The sequence below is a fragment of the Jaculus jaculus genome, chromosome 2 (genome assembly GCF_020740685.1).
Source record: "Jaculus jaculus isolate mJacJac1 chromosome 2, mJacJac1.mat.Y.cur, whole genome shotgun sequence".
NCBI lineage: Eukaryota > Metazoa > Chordata > Mammalia > Rodentia > Dipodidae > Jaculus > Jaculus jaculus.
Window position 1 is genome coordinate 195,605,119 of NC_059103.1, and position 17,195 is coordinate 195,622,313.

Genomic DNA, 17,195 nt, shown 5'->3' on the forward strand with positions numbered 1-17,195 from the left:
AGGCTGTTGGTCCCAGTACTCATGAGATGGAGGTAGGAGGATCACTGAATTTGAGGCCAGCCTGAAACTACAGAGTAAGTTTCAGCAGCCTGGGCTAGAGGGAGACCCTGCTGCAGAATGTCTTCTTGGTCCTTGTAGAACTACATACAACAATATAATTAAAACCGCTCTGTCATCCATTGTATCTTACTTGGTCAAACAATTAGCTCTTCTGAGATGTGATTTCACTGACTATAGCTGTCTGTGCCTAGCATTTGTTCTCTTGGCATTTCAGTAAATATGTCTTTATAGATGCCACTCAGAAACATTCTTGTTCATAGTAAGCATTCTCTCACCTCCTTTTCTCGTCTTCCTACCGACTCCCTTCCATCTCCCATCTCCAGATTGTGTGGTTTGTAGACTGCATCTAACCTGAAGCAATTGTTTGTTGTATCATTTGGCTCACACTGTCTGCCTGGAAGAAAGATCTCTCATTGATGGTATTAAGAAGTGTTTCTGAGCTGGATGTGGTAGAGCACACCTTTAGTCCCAGCACTTGGGAGGCAGAGATAGGAGAATCATGAGATTGAGGCCACTCTAAGACTACATAGTGAATTCCAGGTCAGCCTGGGCTAGAGTGAGACCCTACCTCTGGAGGGGCGGGGGATGAGCATTGTAATTTGATAAGATACTATGTCCCTAAGGTTTTCTTCTGATTTAATTTGTTAATAAGTAATTTGTTTTTTTTTTTTTTTTACAGCAGGATAAAAATGAGGTCGTAGACAGAATTAGGAGACTGTATCAAGGTTTAGAGTCAGTAGTAGGCCAGTCCCTTGAAGCCAGACATACACAGCCCGGAAGTCAAGATAAGTTATAGGTCAGAGCAAGATAGCAGCTGCAGCGTGAGGTCCGAGAGAGCAAGAGAATCCAGAACCTGGGCCTTCAGGACTAAGAAAGGGGCATTAACGGGGTGAGGGCACACTGTAGGACAGGAGGCTGGGTGTTAAAAGCTCCATGTCCCCAGGATGAAACAGACACTGTGCAACAGACGAGGTTTTTTTTTTTTTAAATATTTTTTAAAATTATTTATTTATTTATTTATTTGAGAGCGACAGACACAGAGAGAAAGACAGATAGAGGGAGAGAGAGAGAATGGGCGCGCCAGGGCTTCCAGCCTCTGCAAACGAACTCCAGACGCGTGCGCCCCCTTGTGCATCTGGCTAATGTGGGACCTGGGGAATTGAGCCTCGAACCGGGGTCCTTAGGCTTCACAGGCAAGCGCTTAACCGCTAAGCCATCTCTCCAGCCCCAGACGAGGTTTTGACCTAGGTCATCCTTTGCTTTTGCTTAGAATTTTTGTTTAATTAATTGGTTTCATTTTTTTTAGAGCAGTTTTAGATTTCTAGAATCAAGCAGATAGCACAGAGTTCACACATAGTGTTTGTGTGTGTGTGTTAGTCACATATATGCATTCTGGTACACGCATATGGGGGTGTGTGTATATGTGCATGTGGCGACTTGAGGATTGACAGTTGACTCTGGGTGTCTTCTTCAAAAGCCCCCCTCTTTGCTATTTTGGTTTTTCAAGGTAGGGTCTCACTCTGGCTCAGGTTGACTTGGAATTCACTATATAGTCTCAGGGTGGCCTTGAACCCATAGTCATCCTCCTACCTCTGCCTCCTGAGTACTGGGATTAAAGGCATGCACCACCATGCCCGGTCCTCGTTGCTTTTATTGAGTTGGGGTCTTTCACATGAGCCTGTCTGTGCCTCCTTCTTGTGTGCGCTTGGGTGCTGGGATCCAAACTCTGGTCCTCACAGTGCACAGCAAGTGCTTTATCCATTGATCCGGTTCCCAGCCAGCCTGATATCCTCTGTTGTTATCATCATCATTATTTTGGTTCTTCGGGGCAGGGTCTCACTCTAGCCCAGGCTGACCTAGAAACTATGTATTTCAGGGTGGTCTCAAACTCACCTTTGCCACCTCCTCTGTTTTCTGGTTTTTTTTTTGTTTGTTTATTTTTGTTTTCAATAAAGGCCATTGGTGAGGCACATGTGTTCCAATAAATAAGCCACTATTGTCTGATACATCACTATTACTCAGTTCCTCATCTACATTAGGGCATCTTCTGTACTTTCATGATATCTAGATAGAATTTTTACAGAACACAGAATTTGCCATCTTAACCATCTTTAAATATGCAATTCAGTGACATTAAGTACATACACTTTGGTATGCAGCCATCACCACCAGCCATAGCTATGGCTTTTCCAACATCTCACACAGAAACCCTGTATCCTGTAGTAATTAATGATTCTCCATCCCTCCGCATTAGTAGCCATTGTTCTGCTTACTGTCTCTATGGCTCTGACTCTTCTTGGTGCCTCACACAGGTAGAATCATGCAGTATTAGTAATCGTTGTTCTACTTACTGACTCTGTGTCTTTGACTCTTCTCGGTACCTCTCACAGGTAGAGTCATGCAATATTTGTTCACATGCTTCTGGCCTCCCTCACTTACCACCGTGGCTTCCACAGCTCAACCTTTGCACATATCACCCTTTCTTCCTGATCTAGGGCAGGGAGAGTATTTCATTGTTTGTACCACATTTTGTTCACACTTTACCTGGTGATGGATGTTTGATTTCCACCTGTGGGCTGCCATGTTCCTACGAGTATTGGTTTAGATCTGTCTGTCTGAATTCCTGCCTTCAATTCTCTGGTATATACCTAGATAGGTGGTTTTGACAGATGCTTTGCACCCTGTCTCTGTCATAAAGAGTACTGTGACTTGTAACAAACTCACACTTTAGCTGTTCATCTCTCTCATTTGCCTCTACTTACATGTGAATATGTCCCTCTTACTTACTTTTGTATCCTCTAACCCAGACCTAACAAGTAAAGACGATTTAGTGAAGTTAGTGACTGAATCAGAAAGTAAGATATTCTGATAAATCCTTACAGTCCCTGAGGCCTGGAGATTTTGGAATTTACCTACATAGTTAATACTAGGAACAATGCATGTAAAATGCTTGGGTTTCAAGTGAGGTGTTTCATGGGCGTGTGATTTGGTACACACTATTCATCCACAAATCTCTACGATATGCCAAGTTTCAGGCTAGACACTTAATGGAATTCCATATAAACACATTAAATGATTTTAGGAGTTTTCTACATTTTCTGTTACCAATGTACTTTTGGTGGTGGCTCTTTGGAGCCATGTATTTCTAAAGGTCCTGCTTATTTCACTATGCTATATTTTTTTCCAAATATTGAAGATGGATTTTTGAACCTCCGTTAGTAATTTTCAGGGATTCCCACTAGTCTAGAGATTATACAAAATGAACTAGCTGGTATTTTTGCTCAGAGTGTGAGTTTTTGATGAGGCCATCCTGTGCCCAGTCCTGTCAGTGTATCTGCACCACCGTCTGAGGTCCTTTGGCCATTTCCCAGCCTTGCCTTGCTTGCGTTACCATTTCTCTGTCTTTGCCAATGCATGCTGACCCAGCCATTCAACCACACTTGCTGCACGGTAGTAGCCATCAAAACGTAAAAAACATTGCACTAAGAGGAGACTAAAGAGAATTCGGCCTCTCAGGAGTTGGGCACGAGAGCTCAGGTCTTCTGGCTTTCTGGTTGTTCCTTTCTGAATGGACTTCCTGCTGTTTTCTTCATCTTTTATGTGTTCTGCATAGTATCACTATGTGCAGTGTTAGCCTCATGTTTTTCTGTTTTTCCTACATAAAATTAGAGATTTTTGCATATTTGCTGAGGGAAGAATATGTATTCTATTTTAGAAAACTTCCACTGAAAAAGCTAACTTTGATTTTGATTGCTAAGCAAGGTGCTGGCCACTTTGTGACTAGCATGATTACCTTAGGAAATGCTACAGTCCTAACAGCTGTAAATAGACAGATGAATATTTCATTAGAGACAAGTTCTAGCATCTCTGCGTCCACTTCCCCATTGCACTGTGCAACTCAAGTGTAAAAGGTCCATGTGCATTTGGAATAGAAATAGCATGTTCTGAAAATTATGTTTTATAAGACAGCAAGGTCTGTAAATCTGTTTTTATAATCATGCGAATGTATTTAATACTAATTGTGTGAGTCAGATCTCTACTTTGTGACAAAATACCTGGGGTAGTCATCTTTTAAAGAGGCTGATAGTTTCAAAAGTGTCAGTTTGTGGTTGCTGGGTCCCTGTTGTTTTGGGTCCATGGCAGTCAACACAGTGCCTTATCATGAGAATGTGGGAGGAAGAGGAGGAAGAGGCTGTCCACCCCATGGCAGCAGGAAGCAAAGCGAGAAGTTGGAATGGGCCTATATTCCCTTCAGGGGTACCTCTCCAGTGAGCTCACTCCCTTCCACTGAGTTCCACATCCTAAATGTTCCATCACCTTGCAGTAGCTTTCATGACATGGGCCTCTACGGGGATATTCAGGATCCACAGTATAGCACCAGTGAACCGTGTACTTCATGACAGTTAAGATGGGCTTCTGCCAGTATTCTTGTTACTGCCCAGCCCACTGCTCTTTGCAGTGTACTAAATAAACTTTTTTCTTTCTATTGAACAACAGCCAAATGTTGAGATGGTAATTTTGTTGTTATGCCAGATACTACCTACTCCTTTCTTGTAACTGTTTTAAATTATTTATTTATTTACTTTCAAGCATAGAGACAGAGAAAGGGAGGGCGTGGATAGGCAGATGAGGGCCTCTTGATGCCTGCTGCAGACAAACTCCATATGCAGGTACCACTTTGTGTATCTGGCTCTATGTGGGTACTGGGGACTCAAACACTGGCCATCAGGCTTTGCAAGCAAACACTTTTTTAACTGATGAGCCATCCTCTAATTTATTTTTTATTTATTTATTTTTTTTGAGGGTAGTTTGGTGGATTTAATATAATATAGTCATTTAGCCAAACAGCAGTAGTATTCACTCCTTAGACCACAGCTAATTTATTTTGAATATTAAATATTAGCAACATGACCAGACTCTGACTATTCACTATCTAAGATTGTGTAAGGATTCCAGTGGCATCTATAGACCAAATATTCTATTCGTTTTTCTAAGTCCTTTGACTACTTTTAATCTCTTTTTGTTTCTCTTTGTTGTTGTTTTGTTTTTGTCATGGTAGGTTCTCACTCTAGCCCAAGATGACCACTGTAGTCCCAGGCTGGCCTGGAACACCCAGGGATCCTTGTACCGTTGCTTCTGAGTGCTGGGGTTAGAGGTGTGTGCTGCCACGCCTGGCCTCTTAGGGTTTTTCCATTAGAGAGATGGGTTTGACCCTTTGGTGGGGCGTAGTGTATGCATCCTCTGGGGAGGAGCCGTTGCCCATGCATGTACATGTGGAGGTCAGAGGACAGTGTTGGGTACCTCCTCCATCTCTCTCCACACGCAGGGATTGAACCTAGCCCTCATGGACTGAGGTAAACTAGCTAGCCTGTAAGCCCTGGGCCACCTCTCCAGCCCTGAGATGAGAGGTGCGTGCCATCATCAAGCCCAGAGTTTATGTGAACATGGAGATCGGCACTCGGGTCCTTATTTACCCACAGAGCCATCTCCTCTTCCCTGGTGGTGAATCTTCAGTACTAGTCCAAGCTGGGTCTGTGGATCTTTGGGATCGGTGCTCCACCACTTTAAGTGAGTGTTAATAAGACACTACCAGTGCGTTTGCTAGTTGAGATCTGGGGAGGAGGAAGGACAGAAGAATAACTCAAGTTGCATTTGGCATTTCTGTGTTGCAAAGCCTGGATGTAAATGAAAGACGAGCATTTCTACTTCAGTTATCTGGCTGGGTTCCTGGGCCTCATGGCTGCACATATACCATCAGCACTGTGAAGAAGCAACCATGGAAACACTTGTTTTCTTGTTGGGCTAAATTTACTCCGGGTTGAATATTAACACAGTGCCTGGCAGGACTTTCAAAGCAAAAATAGCTTCAGCGTGATTCACTCTGAGTCACTTGCTGCTGGTGCTGCTGCTGCTTAGAGCTTGACATTGGACAAGCTGGCAGCCTGGATTGCCACATTTTTTCTAGGAACTCTGAACACATTTCATTCTTGTGAATTCTCTTGTGCAACGATATTAAATAGAGTAATATGTTTATTTTGTTTCAGAGTCAAATGAATTCGAGAATGGTGAAACTCAAGTATTTTTCTTGGGCTTTCTGGAAAAGCTAGATTCTCAGAATTCTGTGGTTACTTCAAGACTTTATTTTATGAAGAATTAATAAAATGTCTTGGAAATTTTATTTCAGATACTTTGGACTTTTTTGATCAAAATGCCACACTGAACCTTAGTATTAAAGAGAGCCTATGGGTGCTGTTATGTAGGATTCATTAATTTCTGGCATTACCAGATAAGCAGAATTGTGCCACTCATAACACTTTCTTTTTCTCTCTTCACCTGGTGAAACCTGTAGCTCCGTGGCTTGCTCTATGGTAAGCAGGGTGTTTGACCTAGAAGCTGCTCTCTGGTTCTTCAGGGTTACATAATGGGAAGTTCTTGGGGTTTTGAAAGACAGACCAGACCCACCCACGGGGATTTCTATTGGCTCTTTCAACCCCTCGCATGCCTTTCTCTGAGTAAACCCAAGTGGCTGAGAAATAGAGTGAGCACTCTGTTGGCTGAGTGTGGGAAAACCAGAGAAGGATCACTTCACCGCATCTGGAGTCAGACAGGGCCGAGAGTGTGTATATGTGAGAATGCTTTTCCCTCGATGTTGCAATCTTTATTTTAACGTGGTTTTGTTTAGCTTTTAGAGTTGCCTAACAGTATCATTTCAAATGAGGTTTAGTTTCAGCTCTTTAATTTTAAACTGTAGGGAACATGATTTTTTTTTTCTAATTTAAAGGCACCATTGTTTTGCCTCAGGCTTTCCGTGGTTTGTATAGAGTTTTCCTGTGACAGTCCAAAGCCAAAGTGAGCCTAACATAACTCTTGAGATTATTTTGAAATTGTTTTACCATAAAATCTTATATTAGAAGATGCAACTCTGGCAGAGAATTTCAACATAGTTGCATAAATTGTGTTTCATATTACAACTTGTTCTCTGACTGACTTCACTGAAATTAATAAAAGAGCTCTTTCAGAAGATCTAGTGAGTGAGCAACATTATTTTTTTTAAAGAACTTACTTACTCATACTGTATCCTGTGTTGCCATCTTCAGTTAGCTATCCCAGCCACACCCAAAAACCCTTTCAGAGGGTTGAAATCCACTTATTCACGAAGGCTGGCTTAGAGTTTCTTCCCAATACCTAGCTGAGATTGACATAGATGTTCCGGGAGATACATGATGACTGCACGAAAACCAGCATTTAGAAATGGAGCTGCTGCCAGGTCTTAGGTGTAACATGAAGTTCCTTATTCTGTGGCTGGAGATCCCTCTGAGCAGGGCTTGCTCACTTGGACCTTATGGCTGCCATAAATATCCCCGAGGCAATTTTGTCCCAATGGGACGCCATCACAGTGCCTTGGAGCTGAAGGAGGGAACACAGGTCCTGCTGTCGCAGTCCCCTGACCCGTAGTCATGCCTCCGCTGCAAGGGGCATTTTGGAGGTGTGTGCATCCTTTGCATGTCTTGAAGATGAGCTCACCAGGGTTTAGGTACTCAAGCCTTTTCCGGTTGTGATATTAAGGGCTTGTCTAAGTATCTTGGGATAGCCCAGAAGGACTCCAGTAGGCCTTTTGGGGATGGGGTCTCTCTCTGTTTCCCTGGCTGGCCTCAACCTTACAATCCTCCTACCTCAGCCTCCTGAATGCTGCAATTACAGGTGTGAGTCACCATCTCTTGGGTTGCAAACCTGCCTTAGCCTTAGGAACGTATCTCAAAAGAGGTGCCAGTCTTCAGGCAGGGTCTAGCATAAAGGAAGTATTTGATGGAGCTCATTAAATCTGCACGTCGGTAACAGTGGTGTAACTCTCACCTTAATTAGCCTGTGCAGCTTCTTTTTCCTCAATTCTCTGAATTTTTACTATATGCCAAAAATTAGGATATTTGGAGCAAGAAATCAGTAAGCCTTAAAGACATTCTGAACTTAGAAAAGCAGTCATTCAAATGAATACATTCTCCATATTTGCTTTCTAAGACTAGCAGTGCTGAGGACACAATTCAGTGGTAAGGCCCTAGGTTCAGTCCTCAGTGCTGTGCAAACCAACCAACCCGACAGACTCATAAGAAAGAAATAAGACTAGGTACAAATATATCATTACTGTACACAAGTAATAAATTTTAGATGTTTTCAGCTTTTAGAAATTGATCTGTGGGGCACAACACTATATTTTGATATAGATATACAGCGTGGAATGATTAATTCAATCTAACTGACATGTATCACTCATGTGCTTTTGATGTTGGAAACATCTAGAACATACATATACATTATTACTGCTTCGTGTGGTTGCCATGCTGTGTAATAGATCACCACCCGTATTTTCTCTAGCTGATGATTTGTCTCTCACCTTTGGCTAACCTCTTCTCTTCCCCCAACCCATCTCTTCCCACCCCAGCTTGCTTTTGTTAGTGACCATTCTACTCTCTCACTCTGTGAAATCAACATTTTAAAATTCAACAAAGAAGTGAGATGTGGAATTGACTTTCCAGTGCCTGAGCTGTTTCTAATCCCCTCCAGGTTCATCCTAGTCTTCCTCTTTTAAAGGCTGAATAATCCATGGTGGGCGGGGGGGGGGTAGAGAGAGAGAGAGATTGATTTCATTTATCAGCCCATCCATTGAAAGATACTTGGGAAGCTTCCATATCTCAACTATTGAGATACTGATTTCAATTCCTTTGGATATTTATATACAGAAGTGAAAATGCAATATCACGTTTCATTATATTTGTAATTTTTTAAAGAACCCTCCATTCAAGCAGGTCGTGGTGGTACACACCTTTAATCCCAGCACACGGGAGGCAGATGTAGGAGTATCACCCTGAGTTTGATGCCACATAGTGAATTCCAGGTCAGCCTGGGCCAGAGTGAGACCCTACCTCTAAAAACCAAAAAAAAAAAAAAAAAAAAAGAACCCTTCCATAATGGCTATAGTATTTCTATCAATACTGTGCTAGGATACCTTTTAAACCACATCCTGTCCAAGATCTGTTACTTTCTGTTTGTAATGTCCTTCCAACTAGATGGAGGTGAGGTCACATCTATGAGATGACTAACTTGCAGATTTTTTATTTGTAATTTTTCAAGGTGGGGGTCTCACTCTGGCTCAGGCTGATCTGGAATACACTCTATAGGTCCAGGCTAGCCTCAAACTCACAGTGATCCTCCTACCTCTGCCTCCTGAGTGCTGGGATTAAAGGTGTGTGCCACCATCCCCAGCTGCTTACAGATATTTTCTCCCAACCCATGCTTCCTCTCTTTCCTCTGTCATCTGCTTTGCTGCTCGGGAGCTCTTCTCTTTGGAATGACCCTGCTTGTCTGCTGTGCTTTTGTCCTCCATCCAGGAAATTATTAGTCTAGAGTTGGGCTATAGCCTATAATCCCAAGATGCTGAGGCAGGAGGATTTCCATAAGGCCAGTCTTGGCTACATTATGAGTTTCAAGCTAGGCCTCAGAGTAAAACCCTACATCAAAAAAGTAAAATAGGGTCTAGGAGATGGCTTAGTGGTTAAGTGCTTGCCTGTGAAGCCTAAGGACCCCAGTTCAAGGCTTGACTGCTCAGGTCCTATGTAAGACAGATGCACAAGGGGGCACATGCATCTGGAGTTCATTTTCAGTGGCTAGAGGCTCTGGCACACCCATTCTCTATCTATCTGCCTCTTTCTCTCTCTCTCTGTCACTGTCAAATAAATAAATCAAAATAAACAAATAAAGGCCAGCGTGGTGGCACATGCCTTTAATCCTAGCACTTAGGAACCAGAAGTAGGAGGATCGCTGTGAGTTTGAGGCCACCCCGAGATTGCATGGTGAATATCAGGCCAGCCTGAGCTAGAGTGAGACCCTACCTTGAAAAACCAAAAAAGAATTAATTAATTTAAAGAAATAAACTAAAAGTAAAATAAGGCCGAGGCAATAGCTCAGTCAGTAAAAGCTTGCTTTGAGAGTGTGAGAACTGGAGTTGGATTACTCCAACTCCCCAGGTAAGAGCCAGACATACTTGTAATCACAGTGTTGGGAAGGCAGAGACAGGAAGAACCCTACAGATAGCTGGCCAACCCCAGACCAGTGGAAGACCTTGTTCAGGACCAGGTTCCTGAGGATAGCATCCAAAGTTGTCCTCTGGCCTCCACACTCCCAACATGTGCACTCACACATGCACACATAAAAAAATAAGTTTTAAAACTTATTGTAAGCTTTTCCCCATCGTTTTGTTTTAATAGGTTTGCAGATTTAGAGTTTATGTTAATTGTAATACATTTTGAGTTGGCCTTTGTGTCTGGGGTAAGAAAAGGTTCAGTTTCATTTTTTTTCCATGTGAACACCCAATACTGCCAAATGCATTTATTGATGTGACTGCCATTCCCTATTGTGTGTCCTCAGATGCTGCCATATGGATGGGCTTGTTCCCAACTTTCTGTTCTGTGCTGTGCACAGGTGAGTCATGGCAGGGCTTGGGCTTGTCTGAGGTAGGGTTTTACAACATAGCCCAGGCTGTCCTTGACCTCGACAGTCTTCCTGCCTCAACCTCTAGAATGCTGGGGCTACACACATGCTGCAATCACCCCAGCAATAGCATGAGCTTTTGAACCAACCAGGGTCGTACTCTAGCCCAGATTGACCTAGAACTCACTCTGGCTCAGGCTGGCTCAGGCTGGCCTCAAATTCACAGTGACCTTCCTGCTGGGTCTAAAGGCATGTGCCACCACGGCTGGCCTTACACTCAGCATTATCAATGTTTTTGTCAACCCTTGCCTTCTTTTAGCACCTGATGCACCCCCAGCTTTACTGAAGGCGCAGTGACGTGGGGAGAGGCAGGTTTTCCTTACGACAGGAAGATATGGAAGCCCTTCGAGGAGGTTTACCCGCTGTCATGTTCACATTTCAAACCCAGGAAATTTGGCTGCATTATCTATGTTCTTACTCATTGTGTATACTGCCTCTTGTGGCTTTATTGAAGGAAAGTAAAGTGATCTTAGAAGTAATAGAAAATGGGAAGATGGTGTACCTGTGACAGGTGATTTCTTTTTATTTTTATTTAATTGAGAGTATTAGAAGAGGGAGAGAGAATAGGCATGCCAGGGCCTCTAGCCACTACAAATGAACTCCGATTGCATGTGCCCCTTGTGCATCTGGTTTACTTGGGTTCATGGCAATCAAACCTGGTCTTCTGGCTTTGCAGGCAAGTGCTTTAACCACTGAGCCATCCCTCCAGCCCATAAGTGGTTTCTTCTTGATATGATACTTTTTGAAAATCTGTGATTCTTTTGGAGTACTTTTGCAATAATCTGTGGCTTCATCCTGAGAAGTACATCTCAGGGATTTAACACTTAGCATGTCTTCCATGGGCTACAAATGCTAACCCCACATTCAGCGAGTTTGGGTACTTGATGCTCTTACACATCTCTGAAACTGGAGTCAGCTCTTAACCCATGTTGGGTTCTGCCATTCAGAGAGGTGCAGCGGGATAGCTGTGGGAAGCAGATTAGCCACAAGGAAAGCTTTCCTGCCTTGGAGGTCGCATCTTCCGTTCACTGGCTGCTTCAAAGCTGTGTCAGCCTCCCATGTTCTTGAGTCCTTTCACCACAAACTCAGTCATTCCTTCTAGTAGTCGACACTGGGTATTCAGAGCCCTATAGCTTTTGTTTCACTGTTCACTTGTCTGCATTCACAAGAGCTGTGGAAAGGGCGCAGTGAAACCCCCATCAACTGTGCCCATGCCCATGGCCTGCAGTTGGCCAGCAGCCCAAAAGGTTCATCCTAAAATCTCTACCACATGTCCAGTGCGCTGGTTTAGGCCTGCAGTCCCACCACTCAGGAAGCTGAGGGCAGGAGCTCATGACAGCTTGGGCTGCACAGCAATACCCTGCTTCGAAAACACAGTCAAACAAAACTGTCTGCTACAATCGCAGGACAAGGGTACTGAGGACAAAGCAGTCTCACAGATTGGTCATGGGTCAGCTGACTCCAAAGTACATTTGTTTTATTTAATAAGGAACTCTTTCTTTTATATCTTGGTCTGCTTTACAAAACCACTTTTTACATGGGAGCAAATTATACTATTTGCTCAGCAAAGTTGTCTACAAGGACATTTTAGTTTTCTGGAAGGGCAGCTTTTAGCAGTTGTAGACAAATTATCCTACTAGTTGATGAGGTGTGAAATAACACACTTTAACCAGAGAGTGAACACATTTCTGGATACAGCATTAGTGTTTTCTGACTTTTCATGGAGCAATTGCCAAAAATTGAGTTCTTGATAGTTTTTACATTTAACTGCTGTGTCCAAAGTCTTTGAAGCTTCCCCCTACATAGTATCCACAAGCATAAATAATTTGAATCCAGTTAAATTTTTTTGTTTTGTCACAAAAAATGAATGCATATAATTTTCTTCAAAAAAAATTAAAAATCCAGAACCCAACATTTTGTCATGAGCTTTTTTCCTGGCACATTCAATTGGCCTCCTGGGAGCTAAGATGATGTACCATGGAAATAATGCATTCCTACCCCAGCGCCTCGTGACTTAACTGAATATTCTTGTGACCCACTTGCCCTGTGGATTTACTTTAATATCTTTAATATCTAGTCCTGAAGTTTTAAAGTAGCATCTTAGAAATTTACCAGGAAAAGAAAGTGACCAGAGGATTATCAGATGATAAATTCTAATCATGGGATCATCACGTGGCTGGCTTGTAACCAAAGAGAGTACATCCTTTGTAATCAAAGATGGTGCACATGAGGACAGGATAGCCAATGACAGAAGTAGACACGTCTGCAGCTGCTGTCCCTCCATGGCGCCCCTGGTATCTGCAGCCCAGATCAGCTTGTCTGTCACTAGGGAAGCCGGGGGCTAGGCTGGGCATGTGAGCCATGCTGGATAGGTTTCCCTGGTTCTCACTTCTGATTGGATCACCCCAGAAGGTAGGGGTAGAACTGCAAGAGAGAAATGGGGAAATGAACAGCAAGAGGGGAGTAAATCTGGGGGAGAGATAGGTAGGAAGGCAGGAGACAGTCCAGCTGTTTCCCAGTTGTTCTTCATTTCCTCTTCTCTGCTGCCTTTGATGGCACTGCCCTAGAGGACTGCTCTCCTGGCCCTCCTATCCCCACCGCTGTCTGGTGCAGGCTGAAATAGCTGAAGTTGTGCCAGGTTTGGGTTAGAATCAGCCTTTACCAGCCTACCACCCAGCAGGCTTAAGTCACAGTGAACCTTGCCTTGGTCTCTCTACCCTCAAACTGGGGAAATAGTCCACAGATTTGTGAACTAGATTGGAGGCTTTTCCACATGTGTGAGTAAGAGAGGGCACCCTTACCTTGCTATTGTAGCAGACAGTTTGTTATACTGGGTTTTCGAGGCAGGGTATTGCTGTGTAGCCCAAGCTGTCATGAGCTCCTGCCCTCAGCTTCCTGAGTGGTGGGACTGCAGGCATAAACCAGCACACTGGGCTTGTGGTAGAGATTTTATGAAGAATGTCTGTGTCAGTCCATCAGACAATGGTGAGAGTGAACACTGTGAGTTGTGGGTAGGGCACCTGCGCCCAGAGAAACAGTCACATAGCCAACAGGAGAGGGGCTGGGCTGGAACGCCAGCCAGTCACCCCATCCTGAGCTGCCAGTTGACCAAACAGTGAGTCAGATGTTTGCATGCTCTGCTTCAATCTAAGAAGCATTTGTATTAATGATGTCACCCACACTACAGCTTCAGGTCTCAGTTTTTACTTCCTTCTGCCCAAATGTTTCAAATAATGGTGGAAATCAAGCAGCCTGTGCTCTGCCAACAAACGGGTGCCTGCAGATCTGATTAAGCTTTAATCAAAACTTCTGTATACCCAGTCTATTAAAATTGCTTCTGGGACTGTTATTAAAAAAAATCTAATTAAAGCCAGACATGGTGGTGCATATCTTTAATCCCAGCACTTGGGAGGTAAGGAGGATCGCCAAGAGCTCAGCCACCCTGAGACTATACAGTGAGTTCCAGGTCAGCCTGAGCTACAGTGAGACCCTACCTTGAAACCCCCCCCAAAAAAAAATCTAATTCATATAGAGAGCAAGATAGAATTTTCCTGTAATCTTGTAACTTAGAGATAACCAGATGTTAACATCTGCTTAGTCTTTATTTTTAGGAAAACTAGATTTTGAAGGTTAAGATCAGTAAATGTCTTGATTATTTCACGTAGTACTCTCTGAGTTCTTTAAATATTTGAAGATATGGCATTAAATTGGTCCCTAATGTCTTATTTCAGGTGTGCACCATTTATATCCATTGGAATCATACATTGCCCTCTGTTAATAGTATATTTGCTGATCATCTGTGATAATCATCAGTTTTTTTAATCATTTTGACAATTGAAAAGTTATATCTTGTTCTGTTTATTGAGTCTTACATGTCAACATTGTGCAATTTTAGGCCATTTCTTTATGTATTATAAAAATTAAATCATAGTACTTTTTGTATTTTATTTTCTAAAAATATTTCAGAAGTTAAAATATGCAACTGATGTTTTGCTTTGGTAAAATTTTGTTTCTTCTAAAAAAACCAGTTTTTTTCTTTTGTTTTACTCAGCAGACATGATGTCTCTTCAGTACAGGGCGCTCATTGCTTTCTGCCTTGGATGTGCTTACAGTTAAGTGCACAAAACACAAGTGTAAATAAGTCATAAGATAAAGCCATATGAAAGTAGAGATGCACGTGGTGTACTGAAGCCACAGAGAGGACATGATCAAAGAAGGAAGGGAAGACTTCCTGGAAGTGTTGACATTTGAGCTGGGCTTCGAAGCCTAGGTAGGATTTCACTAGAGAAAGCCAGAAAGGGCATCTGAGGCCGACAAGCCTAAGAGCATGCGCACTGCATGGGGCAGGTGGGAGAGGAGCAAGCCGAGGCTGCTGTCGTAGGTGGCCAGAGCCGCGTGAACCATCCTGTGGGCCTGGCTATGCTGAGCTCCCTCTTTTGTGTGTCTTACCTCATTCAGTTCACCTGACAGTCTTGTGAGCTGTTCCTGTCACCACTCAAGGGTGGGAGCTAGACGCTCTGAATGTCTGAGTGTCCCCACAGTCACAAAGCTTACGAGAGGCGGGAACAGAACCCAACGTAAGCCGGAGGCTGTGTGCCGCACCAGGTTCAGATACTAGATTCAGTGTTACAGTATTTGTACCATGCTTGATATACTTTCTGTTATTTGAATAAAGATGTCTGTATGGCAGAGTGAAGGTGAGTTGGGAAAAGACATTGCAGGAAGTGAGAGATGAGCAGCGCCTGGAGAATGGACACTGCAGCGGCAGGGCCATGCGGGGGAGGAGAGCACTGAGAATGAGAGGAGGGCTCCACGGAGGGATGGGAGAGAAGGGGCTGTTGGTTTGGGCATATTATGCTTAATGTGCCTGAAGAAATGATTACATTTGAAGATGTTTTAAAATAGTTCATTTATTTATTTTTATTTGAGAGAGAGAAAAGGAGGCAGATACAGAGAGAAAATGGGCATTCCTGGGCCTCCAGCCAGTGCAGACAAACTCCGGACGCTTGTGCCACCTTGTGCATCTGGCTTACATGGGTACTGGGGAATCAAATCAGGTCATCTGGCTTCATAGGAAAGTTCCTTAACTGCTAAGCCATCTCTCCAGCCCTCTAGATGTTTTTCACAAAGTGAGGGATTGTATAAAAATTTTAAGAAACAAGATGACGAGATATCGTATGCTCTAAATAAAGCTCACCTTTTCCTTAAAATAGAGTTCAGTATTTTTTCCCACTTCTACTTTCTTTATAAGATATTGTATATATGTAAGTACAATGATTGTTATGGGAGGTAATATGATGGAGAATGGAATTTCAAAGGAGAAAGTATGGGGGGAGGGAGGGAATTAAGATGGGATTTTTTTATAATCATGGAAAATGCTAATAAAAATTAAAAAAAAAACCACCTGGGATACTGGACATAAAAGCTCCACCAGAGGCTTAAACCCATCTTAAAACCCTGACAAATTGGTAGCAGGGAACCCTGTTCCCAGTCTCCTCCAGACAAGGAGATGGGAGAAAACCCTGATAAAACCCCCTTCCTCCATTTCATTTAAGATGGGACAATCTGCCTCCAAGTTACCTCCAAAGTCACCACTAGATGATGTACTTAAAGTTGGGTTCAATTAAAACCAATGAGCATCAGAAAAAGGCTTTGCCTTTAGTCTGGTTACAAGCCAGGTGTGGTGGTGCATGCCTTAAATCCCAGCACTCAAGAGACAGAGGTAGAGGATCACCATGAGTTCAAGGTCACCCTGAGACTGGATAGTGAATTCCAGGTCAGCCTGGGCTAGAAAGCAAGATCCTACCTCAAAAAAAAAAAAAAAAAAAAAAAAAAAGTCTACTTACAGTACTCTCTAGAAAGTGGAGGAAACTGCTACAGTACAATTCTCTAACCTGACCTCTGTAGAAGGAAGGGAAACAAACAAATTACTTTATGTACAACTATTTCTTTTTACCCCTGTGACAAACTTGAATTGGCAACCAACTACCAGCTGGACATGAACCATTCCAGTTACTATTTGTAGCTTATTAACTCCTAACCCTCAAATTAAAGACCTCATAGACTAAACCAGCTCTTTTGCCCAGGTTATAAATTTCTATTACCATGCCACAAAAATGTCCAGGTTAAATCTTCAACTCACTGATACTAGCTTTGTTCATGTTAATAGTTATAAAACTGTCTTTAAAGTACTCTAACACGTTAGCTATACTCCTCTATTTAGCTACTTAGGAAACTGAATCACAAGGTTTTTAGATTTAAATCTAACTTTTGACCTCCTGTTATGTACAGACATGTGGATATACCCTGCCTAAGCTTCATCTATTTTCAGCTGTCAGGGGTAAGGCATAACACTGTTTTATGTTAATTCAGATGGCTTTAATGTACATTAGATTAACTGTTAACTAGTTCTCTTCCAAGATTAGACAGAAACTTCACTTGTCTAGCTATGTTTTTTTTTCTTTACAAATACATTTGTAGAAGGTTATATCAAAACCAAACTGTTTTAGTTAAACCAGGTTCTTCTCCATTCTTAATCTATATATATTCAAACAGTTTTAATATAATATTTTTAATATTTTACTTATTTATGG

At 42.7% G+C, this 17,195-nt stretch overlaps 1 protein-coding gene across 5 annotated transcripts in view; it reads left to right on the forward strand.

Annotated features, from left to right (window-relative positions):
• Positions 1-17,195, forward strand: part of Nsmce2 (NSE2 (MMS21) homolog, SMC5-SMC6 complex SUMO ligase) — a 273,683-nt gene that overhangs the window by 126,721 nt on the left and 129,767 nt on the right. For 3 of the 5 annotated variants that reach the window (XM_045144559.1, XM_045144558.1, XM_045144561.1), the window contains exon 5: positions 10,480-10,533. The exons of the other annotated variants lie outside the window; for them this stretch is intronic. In XM_045144559.1, the coding sequence (XP_045000494.1) occupies positions 10,480-10,533 (54 nt within the window). The remainder of the gene's footprint in view (positions 1-10,479; positions 10,534-17,195) is intronic. 5 annotated transcript variants of the gene reach the window in all.